We start from the raw sequence: 16,327 nt of genomic DNA, 5'->3' as shown, positions 1-16,327 counted from the left end.
GGAAGTCTGATGCGTGGGGGGGGGGGGCGGGGGGGGGGGGGTGGGGGGCTGGCAGGTTAAGTTGCCTGTGAAAATGGGGGTGTTTTCAAAACCCTTTGTTGAACTTTGAACTCGCCCACCCTCACGTTCAGCGTGGCGGCGACGCAGACCTGTCAGTTTCTGACACCTTTTCCCTCAGTGAGTGGAAACTAAGCTTGTATTTACTTGTATTTCACAGATAAGAAACAATAAATTGTGAAGACAGTAAAGACTCCACTAAAATAGCATTTTAAGTTTTGTGTGTAATATATCCTTCAGGGATTTATACTTCGGGATTTATCCTGGCTTCATATGAACAGAGGAAATCTCGGCTCGTCGCTAGGCTAATTAATATAATGTAAAATGCCATAGGCTGGCGCTAATAACATTAGCATGTTGTATTTGTTTGGAAAATGTGTTTAGTGTGACAGTTGTTTTGTCGGTGAATGTTGTGAGTTATAATGAAGCCAAACTGTGTGCCGTTACCTTTGCTAAATGTTGCTGTTGTCCCTGGTTTTATATGAGACAAAGGAAAGATCGCTAGTTGCTAGGCTAATTTATACAATGTAAAATGCCATAGACTTGTGCTGATAACGTTAGCATGTTGTATTGGTGGGGGAAATGTGTCCAGATAAAGACAAGTGTTTGTCAGTTCTGCGATTTATAGTGAAGCCAGTTTGCGTACTTGTGTTTGACATTGTCTCTATTAAGCCATCTTTCATGTGTGTTTTGAATTAACAACTTTACAGCACACACAGCCCTCCACCGCCGACTAGCGTTTTGGAGGTGTAACTGCAGAGTGACACAGACACACCACCGCAGAAGTAAAAATAACGTGCAGATTTTTTTCCCCCACGACTAATCAATTAGTTGAAGATTATGTATGACTTCAGTCGACCAAGATTTTCTTTGGTTAACTACAGCCCTATTAAATATGTTGCTTGATAAATGACTTTATATATGTGTGTGTGTGTGTGTGTGTGTGTGTGTGTGTGTCAAAAGTTATTTAACAAGCAACAAGACTCAGGAGTCTACAGTCATGTTAGGCACAGCTGTGCTTTCTGCTAAATGTTAAAGTAAGTGTGCTACAATACCTGCAATGACAATGCTAGCATGTTGACTCTTAGCAGGTGTAATGTTCACCTTCTTAGCTTAGTGTGTAGGCATGCTAATATTTTCTACATAAAGTACAGGTGAGGCTGGTGGGAATGTTGTTAGTTCTGCAGGAATAGAGTGCTGCATGGATGACGCTTTTCTGTAGGCCAACAGGGAAGTTAATATCATAAGGGTTCCCTCGACAAAAAGCCAATGGGATTTTTTCATTAGATTTTGAAATATTGCAGAAAATAAGCTCTGTGGCAAACAAACGTTTATGATACTTAGATATTTTGTTCAGCAAGATTCTCTTCATAAATGAACACCTCTTTTATGACTTTTGAAGCGTAAATACAATTGGCAACAGTAAAAAGCTAACGAACACCACGGTCGCTTGATTTCAATGTCAACACTGCAACGGCTGAAAAGTCGTGTTCAGTAGGATGTGACGTGTTGATGTTCTGCAGCTACTTGTTAGCAACTGTTTTTGACACATGAAGGCTTCAGAATTCACAAATGGGGTATTTACTGATGTATTTTATGTCATAGAACAAAAGGTGAAAGTCTCTTAAGCTTGTGTTCACCATAGACCTTATTTCAGGCGTTAACCAAAAATCCATTAAAAAAAAACGCTGACTCCGAGACTAGGGAACTGGAAATGCTAAAATGCTTACTCATTCCTGGGGTTTGGACTCATTCCTGGACCACTCTATTTAGTCATTAACTTTAGTATTGAATACATTTAAATGTTGACCTGATGGTGGCACTAAAAAAAAGCATCACAGATTTACCAAAGTCTACAATAGAACAAAACAGGGATGTTGGGTGGAGGCATTAAGCTATCAGCACAGAACTCAATGAGAAGTATCAGATTGTAATTGCAGTGCTATACACCTGCATGAATGTGATTGGACGTTACTAATCAGGTGGTAGCCAGACAACTGAGGAATAATAAGAGAATTTATGCTGCTCAACAAAAAGGAATTCTAACCTGTGTCCAAGGGTGCAATTCCTAGTTTACACAACAAAATAAAAAATATGAATTAAAACATTGCTGTTTATAAAATCTGCAATAAAAAGGAAAGCGAAATTGATACAATTTCATTCATAGTAGCACGTTTTAAATGTAATCCTCAGCTACCACATTTGTTAGGAAAAAGGTTAAATATCTTTTTTATGGTGCAGCAGATGGAATATTTTTCCATCCAGATGGTTTAAAGAGTCTTTGAGGATTCTAGAAATTGTTGTTGAAAAGACCTTGTGGGTTTTTCACAGATGGTCAGAGATTTATCTTTTAGACAAATGGATGCTTAGCACTGTGCCTTGTTTGCAGTGAGATTACATAAGAGACACAAGGCAGAGAGGGAATAGTCAATAATGATAGAGAGCGGCACTTGGAAAGGTTACTTCAATAAACATCTCTCACCAGAGCTGACGCATTTACTGCTGATGTGATTTCACTGACAGTCTCTCTGCATCTGACTCCTAGACACACACACACACACACACACACACACACACCCTAATTATGAGAATAGAGTAGCTGCTTCAGATGGGTGTTACCATGTGGGAGCGTTTCTGAAACAATAATGAGCTCATCTGTCTGTTAGTGACTTTAACGAGCTGCAGATCCTGTTTGACGCTCACATACCATCATAGCTGAATGATGTAGAGTAAGAACATCAAGGTCTTGACGCCCAGCTCTGAGTTTCTGCCTCCATTCCACGTGTTTTTAGACTTGAACTTTCACCTTGAAGACATAAAAAACATTCTTTCTGCACAGAGCTCCAAGTGTAAAATGAGCCTGATGTGAAAAAAAACAACTGAATATAACCACAGAACACTGACTGCATCTTCACATCTAAGCTTCCCCTTGTTTGTTAAATTTAGGGCTGCAGTCACGATGTGGTTAGCTTAGCTTAGCATTAAGACTGGAAGCATGGGGAGCAGCTAGCCTGACTCTGTCCAAAGTTAAAACACCTCTGCAGCTCACTGATTAACATGCTATATCTTGTTTCTTTATGTACTGTACACAAAAAGAAATGTTAAAACCACAACCTGTGACCCTGATGTGGTCACAGGTTGTGGTTTTACATCTCCCCCGGAAGCCCTATTTGCACAGGACTAGTATTACCAGGGGCAACACTAGTGGTGATGTACAATATTAATCTCCTTTTTTTTTCTTTTTTAAACATGGGTTACAACAAACAGAACTGATTCTGCCACACATTGTAACATGCCATCCATCTCATCATCTTTCCGGATTTCACTCTTCTGATTGATTTGAGCTTGCTCTCTCCGCAAACAGGTCACCTTGCTGTGTAGCAAGATGAGCCCCTTGCACCCAAAATGCTGTCAAAACATTTAATTGTAATTGCTAAAGCACCTCTATAATTCTCAACCGAGAAAGAGGCAGAAAGGAGGCGCGGAGAAAACAGGAAACCTACAACCCTAAATCATCGACATGCAGATTCACACAGGAATAATATTATCACACAACCTCTGTGTTTGGCTAAATGTGGTAGGTAACTTGCAGTAGCATTTTTTCTTTACAAATTATGGACACTGCAGATTTGCACAGAAGTTAGATCACAGACAACCTCCACTTTAATTACAAAATACTAGAGGTCCCCAGGTTTTACTAATCCTGTTCGAATAGGGGCTAACCCTCTGAACTCTGAAATAAAAATTTTCCACAGGTGTGTACATAGGTTTTTTTGCTTATGTGATGACATTTCTTGGAGTATCTGTACAACCTAAAATAAAGGATTTACAGCAGATTTACAGGATTTACAGGATTATGCAAATGACAATCTTCCATGGCTATCATGGGAAAATACCGGCATAATTATGGCAAAATACCATGTCTACACTGCATGTAAGTTAAGGTAATGTAAGGTAATGGTGTGATGAGGCAGAAGACAGAAGCCTTAGCTTTCTGACGCAAAAAGAATGAATGTTCTAGCTATTATGGTTCTTATTTCTGATCGCTTTGAACAGGATCATGCAAACAACGATTTCCCACTGCTGGCCGCGGATGTTCGCGGGATGACCGTTAAAGGGTTTAGACTGCAAAACTTTTATTTTTAAATTTCTATGATTTAAACAAGGTAGAACATGTTAATCACTGAGCTTTAGAGATGTTGGAGTACTCTTTTTTTTTTTAAGTTGGGCAGGCAAGCCATTTTCAACTACTTTTAGTCTTTATGTTAAGCTTGGCTAACCACACCCCAACTCCAGCTCATACAGACATGAGATTAATACATTTGAATCTGATTATCTCTCTCTTAGAACGAGAGCATACTTAAATGTGGGTAAACAACCCTTTTATTAAAGAATTATTAGCCAGTTCAAAGTGGTATAATAAGGCTCCATTCTCCATATTATATGGTTTCAGCTTACAATATTGTCCTTTCCTTTCATACAGATACATAGAGTTGTTTGAATAGCAGCAGATTTTGCAGTTATTTGCATTGTGCTCAGTCCGAGTAAACAACAGGTGGGTTTCCAGCAGAGAGCCTGGGCAGCAGCAGCTTCCTCTCTTTGTGGAGAGCAGATCTTTACAGAGGGGGGGAAAGTCTCACAGTTTCTCAGCTCCTCTGAATATCTGAGAGATTGTGTAATGGCAGCTGCAGTGACGCAGCATGATGAACTGCAGCCTGACAGCAAAACTAAGACCACTGTTACAGCCATGTTAGTGAAATCTAGGTTATGACAATGTTTTCTAACTGGGAACAAACTACCCTGCATTTTAATTAACATACATAATGATCTTTTTTTGGATGTCATATCAGCTGTCTGAATAGATGATGTAATGCTGCACACTGAGCAGAGTGCTTTCTTTGAAGCCACTCAGGAGACTTGCAAACACAGTCACAGATTTACTCCACTGAAGTAAATTTTCCATCAGACTCAAAACATCTAGCAGTGATTCAATAAACTGTATATGCACAGGTAGTTAGCGGCTTCAAAAACAAAGTAACACATCAGATGTAAAATTGAAAATGTATGGCATTTAAGAGCGGAGGGCTGCTTATAACTGCACTATCACACCCAGTCAGGCTAACTTATAGTTAAAGGTTCCCTGTGGAGTTTTTTTTTTTTTTTTTACCTCTGGTAGCACTATGGAGCTGTTTATTTCATGCACAAATACAAGGATGCACATGTACACATGCACACTTGCACACACAGGTGATGCAATACACACTCCTGCATTCCACCTGTGGTTTCACACTACAAATAGCAGTAACATGCCAAGAAACACAGCAAGTCTCTTGTAAATATTGAGGCATCCATGTGGATGCTGCTTTATCCTGAAATGCACAGAAGATTATATCTGTAGCAACAAGGCATCTGTGAGGCAAACAAACAAATCCTATTATTTTTTTCCAGTCTATAATGCAGAGGGTTCTGCAATATGGAATCTGTGCATAGAGAGCTGTCTCTCTGTTCAACTTAAAGCTCAACTGGTTAGACTACTACAGATCTGCTCAAAGACATGTGGGTCAAATTCTTGAGTCAACTTTCCAAGCTGCGTTTACTAAAAGAATGTTGTCTCTGGCTGGTAATGTCACATCAGACCCCTCTTACAATTTGTTTGAAGAATATTTAGAGTCCCACAGCTTTACTAACTCTTTGGTTCCATCAGTCTGTCAGACTGATAAATTAGAGTTAATGTTCTCTTGCGGTGCATCCACTTATTCGTAATGTTTGATGTCATATATAGTGTGTTTGTAGAATTTGCTTTGTTTTTGATTGAATGTTGTGTTTTGTATTCATGTGAAACAGCATACGGCTTGGGATGTAAGACAAAGTCAAATGAAATGCACCAAAAAAGGCAGAAGAGGAAGACTGACAGCTACAGGAGTAAACATGGATGTAAACAATTATGGATTTAGAATACTTTTTTTTTTAAAAATCGTCTTTGTAACCATTTTATGAGGAGGGTAAGGTCTTCAACAGGTTTATCAGAGCTCAAGGCTTGAGACTACACTCCAGGGCCTAATGCTCAACTCAAATATTTTTTCCCCAAAATCCAATCTTCCTGCCTAGACTGTTCACATTCATGTTTGTGACCCATATCTGACGTCAGTGTGAACGTCTTTCTGCCCTGAAATGCCTCACACATGTGTGTTGGAGCAACACAACAAACAACAACAAAACATGTTATTTGCAAAACAGGCATTTGGGGAAAAAAATGAATGATATGGGGTGTAAGCTTCATCTCCTCAATGATTTGCTGTGATGGTCAGATGACAATTCCTCATATGTTGAGGAGGAGACTGTCCACTCTTCCAAAGGGCCATTTCTCTGATGGCACTCTCCAAAACAGAAGCACATAGCTAATTATTATGCAGAATAACATCATCAGATCTTTGTTTGTTTTCAGGATATTGGGCTGCCATGAAATGGGACATTTTTCCAACTATAGAGGCTTTAGGATTATGAGCGGTTAGAACAATGACATAGGCTGAGAAGACCAAGGAATTCGAAAGCCACAGCTCTATTAGCAGCTATTGATGGTAGCCTAGTTCTGCGGAGCGAGAGGTGTGGGTGTGGCAGGGAGAGGAGTCAGGGGTGGTGAGGCTGCAATGTCGAAGCTTTGACCAAGGAACAGTTTCTCTAAACCTAAGCAAGTCCAGTGATACATTCCAATATCTCTGTCGGCACCTCACAATAACGCTGCCTCAGCATGTAGGCAAAGCGTCTAGCAGTTGGGCTTTAGGTGACTGGGGCAGCCCACCGCAGCAGCCTTCTGTAGTGTTAATGGACCACCCCGACACTGTATGGCGACTGATCCGTGCCTGCATATTGACGTATGACATTAGAAAACCATTGCTGTACTGAAAAAACATAAATTCCAATATGACCGTTCTCACAGCGGTTGCACAGCCAGTGGTCGGATATGTTTCGGATTTAGGACTACATAAAAGACTGGTCTATATCCAGTTGTAAAAAATAGGATTTCTGTGTCAACACTACTCTGAAAAAAACAGATTTGTGTCACATCAGAGCAAAAAAATCGGATCTGGTACACAATGATCGTAATGTGAACGAAGCCTGAGTGAGTAACACTGACTGTGAACATAACTTTTGTCAACTTTAACATTAGCTGTAGTAGTGTACTAGTGTCTGACTGTGGAGTAATAAACACACTGTTAAATGTGTTTTTTATGAACTTTGTTATAGTAAGCCCAGTCCTGAGAGAGAGATTCAACCCGTCTGCTGTGATTGGTCCAATACTGCAGCAACTGTGGTGAAAGTTGGCAGTTCAGAAATGTCACCAAAACATTCAAAAGTATGACTATTCTACACGTCTGTGGGATCTGATGGCGTTTTACAAGCTGAATGCTCCCATTCACATAATGAGTATTGAATGAAGTAGAAAAAAGGTACTTTATTGCCATCAGTATCACTTTAAGGGTACTGGTATTGTAATTTTTTTAAACAATACCAAGCCCTGATGACGTAGGTGTGGACATTTCTAGTTGCTTCTCTGTCAGTTCTGCTAAATTTGCGCCAAATTTAGGCTCTTGCGTGTATTTTGCAAGTGTTGGTTAGCTGTACAGGCATTGCAAAAGAAACTGGACAACCTCTGTGCCGCATCAGTTTCCAGTGGGATATCAAGAACTGATCTGTATCTGTATTCCAGTTGAAACTAGTCAGGAACCAGTACCAGTTTAAAACTGGTCTTCAGTACCCATCCCTACACATGTGTCACTGTGTGGCCATGATGAGATGAGCAATGGTTTTAAGAAAAGAGTTTAAACTGTTGAGTAATGCAGGAACTCTTTAGAGCAGACAGCAGGGCAGATGCTGTACCCTGTTGAGCTTCTCTGTTTGCCCTCTTTGGAAATATGTGGAGGATAAACATGCGTCACCACTCTGCCAGATGTTAAAGATGCTCCGAAACATCATCACTGGAAATAACATCTACACCAGTGGTTTGGTACATTCCTTTACTCGGGATCCACATGTTTGAAGCCTCACAGAGTTGAACTGCACGAGCTGCTGTGGCTGTTAGATTTTAGTGTGGAAAATATCCCCTGAGGATCCATGAAGCCCAACAGACACATGTTGGAGCAATTAGTGAAATATGGCCTCCACAACCTCATTATCAAGTATTTAAAGAAGGAGTTGCGTATTACATTTTCTGCATGGCCTCTTTCTTTTCTCAGATTATTCAGAAACAAAACCTGATTTTACTAAAGAGAGTTTGGAAGAAATCTGAGAATGTTTCCACAACAGCCACCATGTTCTCCAGTCTGATAACTGGAAGCAAAGACCAATGACAACCCAGAGAGTGCTGCATTTGTTTAACTGGGTGATGAAAATCCATCCAGAGCAAACATACCTATACAGACAAAAATGGATGCATCAGTTTAAGGTTTAGAAAATTGACACACAAAAAAAATCTATTTAAAATGTTTCAATTAATTGTGATGAAAAGTTGTCATTAAAACACGACCCACAGACAACCTTTCACCTTGCCTGGCTTTTAAAACACTAGTACTCTTTGTCAGATGTAGTTAAAAATCTAAGAGAAGGCACATTTTACAACATCATACAGCCCAAACACAAGGAGGACAAATGTGTGGAGGGATCGGCCTCCACCAAAACTGGACTGCTGTCAACTCATGAATCACGTTTCATCCAACCAGCCTGCTCAACAAAAACCAGACATCCAACCCAACCCACTAAACTACCACACATTCAACAAACTCTCCCGTACACACAAACCCCACCCTCCACCCTGTACACACACAGACTCACACACACACATTTTACCACTGCAGACTGAGAGAGAGGAATGTTTTCACCATGAGAAATGGATGCACAGTGTCACCGCTCTGAGTTAGCCCTCATCTTAAACGGCTGGCCAGGAAAAACTGACGAGGCAAACATGAAGGCACTGACTCTTCCTGGAGTCTCCAGACCGAAGCTGCTGCTGCACACAGAGAGCTATCTGAGCTTCAGAGATAAACAGCACCCAAAGGATCCCATTAAACAAGAGTCTGAAAGCTGGTTTCCTCCAACCTTGACTATATACAGCGTATAATTTACAGTCTTATTTACAAGACCCAGCAGGCAGACGTGACGACAAAATACACAAAAATACGCATATTTCCATGATTTTCCACTTCACAGGACACGTTCTCGGCACAGTGTGGCACTGGATCAATATTTTTACTTTTCCACATTCAACACATGATACTCTGTCCTGTAACCACGGAAACAGCAGAGGCAACCGGTGTCAACATCAACAACAGACATGGAGGTATTTTCACAGATGATTATTTATTTTTTCTGAGCACTACAAAAATCTAAAAGGGAGACCAGATTATTCTGGGTTTGAAATCATTGTTGCCATTTGTGTCTTTGTTCTCTTTTGTTTATGCGTCACCTTTCTGACTTTTCACCTTTATTCTGTTTGTTTACAACAGCATGGTATTACTGAGCACTGACCCTATCTGTTGTTCTTTTGACCCAAGAAGCCAAAACCGCTTTGATCCTGCACACTCGGGTTCTAGACTCATGAAAAAAGCGCTAGAACTCTCTGATCATCGATGCAACAACATGGGGCTACTGATACAAGTGCAGCTGTTCAATATCTAACATTACACTTCAACACCTTCATCAAACTGACTACTACCATGTTCCCCTCATAACACCACCCAGTCCAGTCTCGTTGAAATCAGTGAAATGGACACAAACTTCACAATGCATTACGTGGAGGTGGGCATGAAATGTGTTAAAATTACCTGGTGGCAGCATAAAAAAAACAAAGAACAAAAAAAACACCAAGGTACTGTCAATAAGAGTCCGTTGTCATGGTGGACATATGGATATGATATAAAGAGTGAGAAAGTCTGTGTAGGATGGGTGGTTGATGATGGATGTATAAAGGGAACAGGATACAGCATTGGAGGCGGGGCCCCCATTCATTCCTATGAAAGTTGCTGGCGCATAAAGACAAAATGGTTTAATTGCCATGCCACGCCATTGTCATGCCAACCATCACATAATGTGTCGTTAAGAGGTCATGTCTATTACACGTATTTCTGTGAAATCTTTTTCCTGATGTTATGCAGTCATTAAGGCTACTCTGATAAATTCCACAAAGTGCACATACAATCTGATTGATCACTGTCACCTGCTGATCTGAACCAGAGAAATCCTGATAAATTTTGTCTCGTTATCAACATAGTTACTGAATGATGGTCTAAGCAATCAGCTCAATCCTTTGATATTTGGCCTTTGCCGAATGAAATGATGCATCTACTTGTTTTTCTGAAACTCAAAAAGTCTAATATTTTGTTTCATACAAATGCAATAAACTCCCCTCATGTGAGCACCTCCACTGTAAAGCACTGCCAGAGACCCTGCACAGAGGAACAGACACACACACACATCTCCCAAAACTCAACAACACAGTTGATCCAGATGTGAAACATAAAAGTAAAAACATGCTCAGTCTGCAAAATCTGTACGTGTAAATCAAAAGGGGTGCATGAATGCCTCCAAACAACACCTGTGCACATTAGCTAATGTTTTTGCTTTAGCCCGATTGATGAGAACACAGCCGACACTCAGCCACAGTCACACAGATAAACTTTACTGTGCCCAAGGGGGAAATTTATTTCCACGGCAAGTGGATCATCTACCCTCCCAGAACACAGATGCATCCATACTGGAGCTGCAACTACTAGTCGATTAATAGATTAGTCAATTGACTTCAAATTTATCTGCAGCTATTTGGATCATCGCTAATTGAGTCATTTTTAAGAAGAAAACATTTGGTCGATCCAGATTCTATAATGTGTAGATTTGCTGCTTTTCCTTCTCCATATTACAGTTCATACAATATCTTTGGGTTTTGGACAACACAAAACGTGTGAAGATATCACTTTGGCTGGAGAAAATTGCAATGAGTCTTTTTGATGTTTTATAGACTGATCGATTCACTGAGAAAATAACAGATTTATCAATAATGGGAATACTTATTAGTTGCAGGCAGCCCAGAGCCATAAACCCCCATAAAACATACAAATCTTCTGCTGTTTAGTTGGTAACCTGCTGACTGTCTTATACTCTCTCTGTCATGCTGACATGTTCAGTGGAGACAAACACAACACTGAGCTGCATCAACGGCTCTGCAAATGCCTTTTGTAACAGAGAACTTTCTGTGCTGTTGGACTGAAACTATTCTTAAAGAATGACTTTGTGTTCAACCGCTGGTATCAACTGAGTCACATCAACTTTTAACAACTGGAAAATGCATATAGACCAGACCAGACTCCATCTAGCTCCACTGTGAGAACTAAGCATGTCGCAAGAAAAATAGTAGAGATGAGAAACATAGTCTCAAACTGCAACTCTCCTACTCCAAGCCAGGAAATGATGGATTTGTAAAACATGAACCAAAATTTAAAACTTTTACGACCAGCTATGGAGCTGCAGGAATTAGTTGATTAATCAATTTGTCACATGACAGAGAATTAATCTGTAACTATTTTGATAAGCGATGAATTATTTTTGGGCCAAAATTCCAAAAAGCCAAAATTCTCTGGCCGCAGCTTCTCCAGTGAGGATTTGCTTTTCTGTGTCACAGTAAACTGAATATCTTGGGTTCTGGACTGTGGGTTGTACAAAACAAGTCATTTGAAGACGTCACCTTGAACTCCTGCAAACTGGGATGAGCATTTTTCACTGTTTCCTAATGTTTTAAAGACTTAAGGATTCCATTATCAGAAAAAAAAAAATCAACAGATTATTTAATAATGAAAATAAATGTTAGTTGTAGCCATTATTAGTGATATAGTCTACATTGGTGTTCCTTTCCAATATTTTAGATTTTCATGCACAAAAACGCATTCATATTTTTATTCATTAGTGAAAAATCAGCAAGACAGCTATCCTTTTTTTCATTTGCAAAATGGTGCAGCAGACAGAATGTTTCTTTATCTGAATGGTTCAAAACATCTTGAAAAACACGCTGAAAACTGTGTTAAGCATCAGATGGGGAGCACTCTGACTGGAGCATGATGCCAATACATTAGAGCAGTGATACTCAATGGGGCCAGATAGGGTGCCTAGTGGCCCCCCAACCATTTTCTAATTCACAATAAAAAAATAAACTGGATCACACTGAGAATCTTTTTTGTACTTTTAGTGTAAATAGGTGCAAGAGTACATTAAAAGCATCAAAATAGAGCTTATTTCTGGGGAAAAAAAAAAAAAAAAAAAGGACCCCCAGACAGAGCAATATATTCTCACTCTGAACTCCTCAAATACTGACACTTGGTCATTGGCCCATCACATCAAAATATGACATGCTAGCTACCATTCCTGTCAGTTTTGGATATTCAGCAATGGCAAAAATGTCATTAGCATAGCATGCTCAACATACTAGCACACTACAGTTGAGTCAATTCACACTGGATACAAACAGCGGGCTCTTGGGTAAAAGTCCAGAGTTTGTTTGACCCATCTACCTTAATGACCTGCCCACTCAAATGCAAATTTTTATTGCTCTTTATAACAACAGGTCGTCTCATAACTGCCTCCATGCGTCAATGTCTGATGCAGACAGGCCACTGATCAAGTGTCGGTATATGATGAGATGGGAGTGAGACCAGGTTGGACAGAAACATTGGCTTTGCCCCAGAATGTCCTCAAATCCTAGAAACGCCCCTGCGTACACCTGACCTGTGTATGCCTGCTGTGACTGGCCCCTGGCCTCCTGTACTTTTACAAAAGTGGCCCCCAGGCAAAGCAAGTTGAATATCCCTGCATTAGAGGCACAGACTGGAACCAGACCTGACCTGCAGCACAGGTGCACTGAGGGTTAACCAAATTTTGGTTAACACCACAAAGCTTGGATCAGCTCTGGATTACATGACTCTGATTAAATGACTTTGGTGGTCTCCAAACATCCTCCTGACTTATCTCATTTATGCACACATATAAATCCATTTCGCAAATAAAGTAGCAATCAAATATCAACATAATCTTCAAAAAGCAACTTCCTGCTCAAAGATTTCTAAATCAGCTCCTCCCATGTTGGCACATGAGGACCAGCATCCCTGCATGAACACCTGTTAGCATCTCCACCTGTCTATGGCACTGTGTGTCATTCACACACAATGAAAACAGCAGAAGCACCTTTTGTCTTCTGTACATATCCACTCAGGGACACACCCAGCAACAGAGGACACAGCAGACAAAAGGAGGGGGACAGGTCTTGGCAGACTCTCCCATCTCACTTTTCTTTTCCCCTGTAGGACTGGAAAGGCAGGAGTGACCTGATCAGCCCCGCAGACAACAGAGCTGAAAACAGTGACAGCAGCATTAAATGCCCTCCTAAGTTTATTATCTGTCAAACAAACTTGCCTGGAGGACTTTAGATTTATAGGAAAATATTTCTGTGGAAAGATCCGAGGAAACCAGACAGACAGGTTCCACAGCAGCCTGACTGACAGATTCAGATCTCTGCAAACAAGTCTGGTGAAAGGTGAAATGTATCAGCTGTTTGTTTCCACAAAAACTCTCAACTGAGTGAAATCTGAATGTGAAAACAAGATTTGAATGAGACACTGATTCCGATCAATCAGGACAGAAGATGAAATTCACAATTCCACCGAAGCGCAAAAACAAAAGCGCGCTCCTTGATTGATCATACCGATCTCCACTTATCACTTACAGTTAGACACTGAGCTCCACAACAACACAGAGCTGGAGAAGTGGAAGTTTGCTGTTGAGATCAACAGAGACGACCCGATGTATGTTAAAGGAAACACGGTGGGAGCGCGGTGCGTCCTCGCCGCTTCGCTCCAAACGCGCTCCAAAACGTGAATGTTTGTGTTGTTTGTCTGTTTGTTTGTTTTTTACCTTTGATGTAGTTGGATTTGGTCTCATCCAGCAGACTGGACGTGGAGATCCCCATGGTGCTGCTGCTGGGAGAGGATCCACAGGTAAGGGTTCAGTCCTCAGGTACTAACACCGTCACATCGATGTGCAGCAACAGTGTGAAGGAGGGAGTGAGGGAGGAGGAGCACGCCCTCCTCCTCCTCCTCCCCTCCTCCCAACATCGTGTCATGCAGTGACGTTCACCCAGAAAAGCCTGCTCACTTTTTCTTTTTTTTAAGCCCTGAAAATTACCTATGATGTCATCAGGTGTAGAAATTATGTAATTCAACAATGATTCGACACCATTCAGCATCTTCAAATTACTGTCATGAGATTACTAATCTATGCTCTCAGATCAAGGCAGCAGTTATATTGATCAGAAAAATAAATACCATGTACCACTTTCTGAAGCAAACATCAACAAATCATAATCATAAATAAACTTGCCATTATTATTACTACTGGTTCTAGTATTATGGTGTACTGCAGGTCTGCCCATGGTTTGCCTGTTGTTGGTGAAAACAGGCTGATGTCATCAATCAAACATCACTAATGGTAGCAATTACAGCTCAAGCACAAGAATCCCAATGGCCTTGTAAACTGAGCAAATGGCAAAGAAAAGTCTTGAATCTTGAACAATGGTGGCCATAGGCATATTCAAGCAACATTAATTGAGCATAGCATTGGTTCAGGCAGGACACAATGTCAAGCTCAGCTCACAACCCAGCTACATTGATCTCAAACAGCCAATCAACTGATGGCTCAGCTGATTGATGAAAAGGAGTCAGCTGATAGATCACATGATTCCTTTCTATGCAACCAATTGGAATCTCATTCAGGGTGCCCTATTTAAACTGCTCTGGCCTGTCAACTGTTGCTGCGTCCCCTGCAAGCTGCATTGCAACCCGCCTCCACCCCAGCTCCTCCTTTTCATGTTGTATGGCGCATCAGTGTCATCTCTGTTTGTCACTGACGCTCTGTTGGCTCTGTTCTGTTCATGGGAGGTTTTTGCTGCTGCTCTTCCTGCCTTATGGCTTTCCACACAGGCGCATGGAAGGGCGGAGAGGTGTGCTCTCTCCACCTTATGCTTTCCATGTAGGCGCATGGAAGAGACTTTCTGCATAGGCCTGAGGAAAGACAGAGAGGCCCCAGAACAGAGCCATACCGCCAAATATAATACTGCGAATGGAAATAAAGTTTTCTTTGACAAATTAAGTGTTTTAATCATGTTATATTTGTCAGATAGCTCAGGTATGGTCAGAGTAAGGTGTAATCATTTATGTTGCCCTGCATGTGTAGACAATAAGCTGTATGTAAAGATGACCAACGTGTCTCCACTCATTCCTACTGTATAAAAATGAAGCCAAGATATCCCAGGTATGACCACTGCCATCTTGCGCTGGTGACGTCATTTGGAGCCAGAGTCATCGAGTTCTCACCCACACAACTGTCTGACCAATTGTGAGCAGCACCATTGATAGTGAGTACGCGGATTGGCACACACAGCTGTCAATCATAATGTCAAACCTCCTTTGTATAGTATGAAATTACAAGGTATATCTTATCAGAAAAATGAACACTTGAACAAACAGCAGGTCCCATCCCATCAAACACGGAGGGGCTGGGGTTTTTGACCTGTACTGCTATCAGACATCGGGGATGTGGATGTTTTGGCTTCACTTTTGGGGAGCTGTAATGTCGTCCATCTTTATATACAGTCTGTGGTGTAGACAGTTGTAGCTCTCATCTATGGTATACTGTATAGATGCACTTGCTTATGATAAATGATTTAATATAGGAGGAAATGAGTTTTGGAATTTGGTGTGTGACTTTTTGTGTGTGTGTGTGTGTGTGTGTGTGTGTGTGTGTTGGGAGGTTTGGTCCACCCCAATTTTTGACTATGGCCTTGTCTCAGATACTTAATTAATGATTCATTTTCAGAAAAAAGCTTGATTTACTAAGTACAGCACCTGAGAACTATTATACGGACTTCTGCTGTACTTGAGTATTTTCATTTTATTTAACTTGACATTCTACTCTAGTACATCTCAGAGGAAAAAAATGTACTTCAGTGCTCCACTACATTTATTTGATGCGTTACTTTACACATTCAGATGATTAATAAAAAATATAAATCAACTGATAAATTGTCATATAATAGATTGAATTACCAAGCAGCATATAAAGAAGATAAATTTGGCTCCATCTCTACCAGCTGCAGCATTTAAGTGATGATCACATTAGTCACTAATTAAATCCAATAATGTAATTATTCTGAAATGGGCCATTCTGCATGGGTACTTTA

The 16,327-nt window shown here is 40.7% G+C and overlaps 1 protein-coding gene across 1 annotated transcript in view; it reads right to left on the bottom strand.

Moving 5' to 3' along the window:
- niban1a (niban apoptosis regulator 1a) overlaps positions 1-14,142 on the bottom strand; it is a 47,093-nt gene extending 32,951 nt beyond the window's left edge. The window contains exon 1 of the mRNA XM_050054445.1: positions 14,005-14,142. Within this exon, the coding sequence (XP_049910402.1) occupies positions 14,005-14,059 (55 nt within the window). The 5' untranslated portion in view covers positions 14,060-14,142. The remainder of the gene's footprint in view (positions 1-14,004) is intronic.
- Between the last annotated feature and the right edge of the window lie 2,185 nt (positions 14,143-16,327).

This window comes from Epinephelus moara, chromosome 10, assembly GCF_006386435.1.
Source record: "Epinephelus moara isolate mb chromosome 10, YSFRI_EMoa_1.0, whole genome shotgun sequence".
Lineage (NCBI taxonomy): Eukaryota > Metazoa > Chordata > Actinopteri > Perciformes > Serranidae > Epinephelus > Epinephelus moara.
The sequence above is the reverse complement of the archived record's forward strand: the minus strand, read 5'-3'. Positions and strand labels throughout refer to the sequence as shown.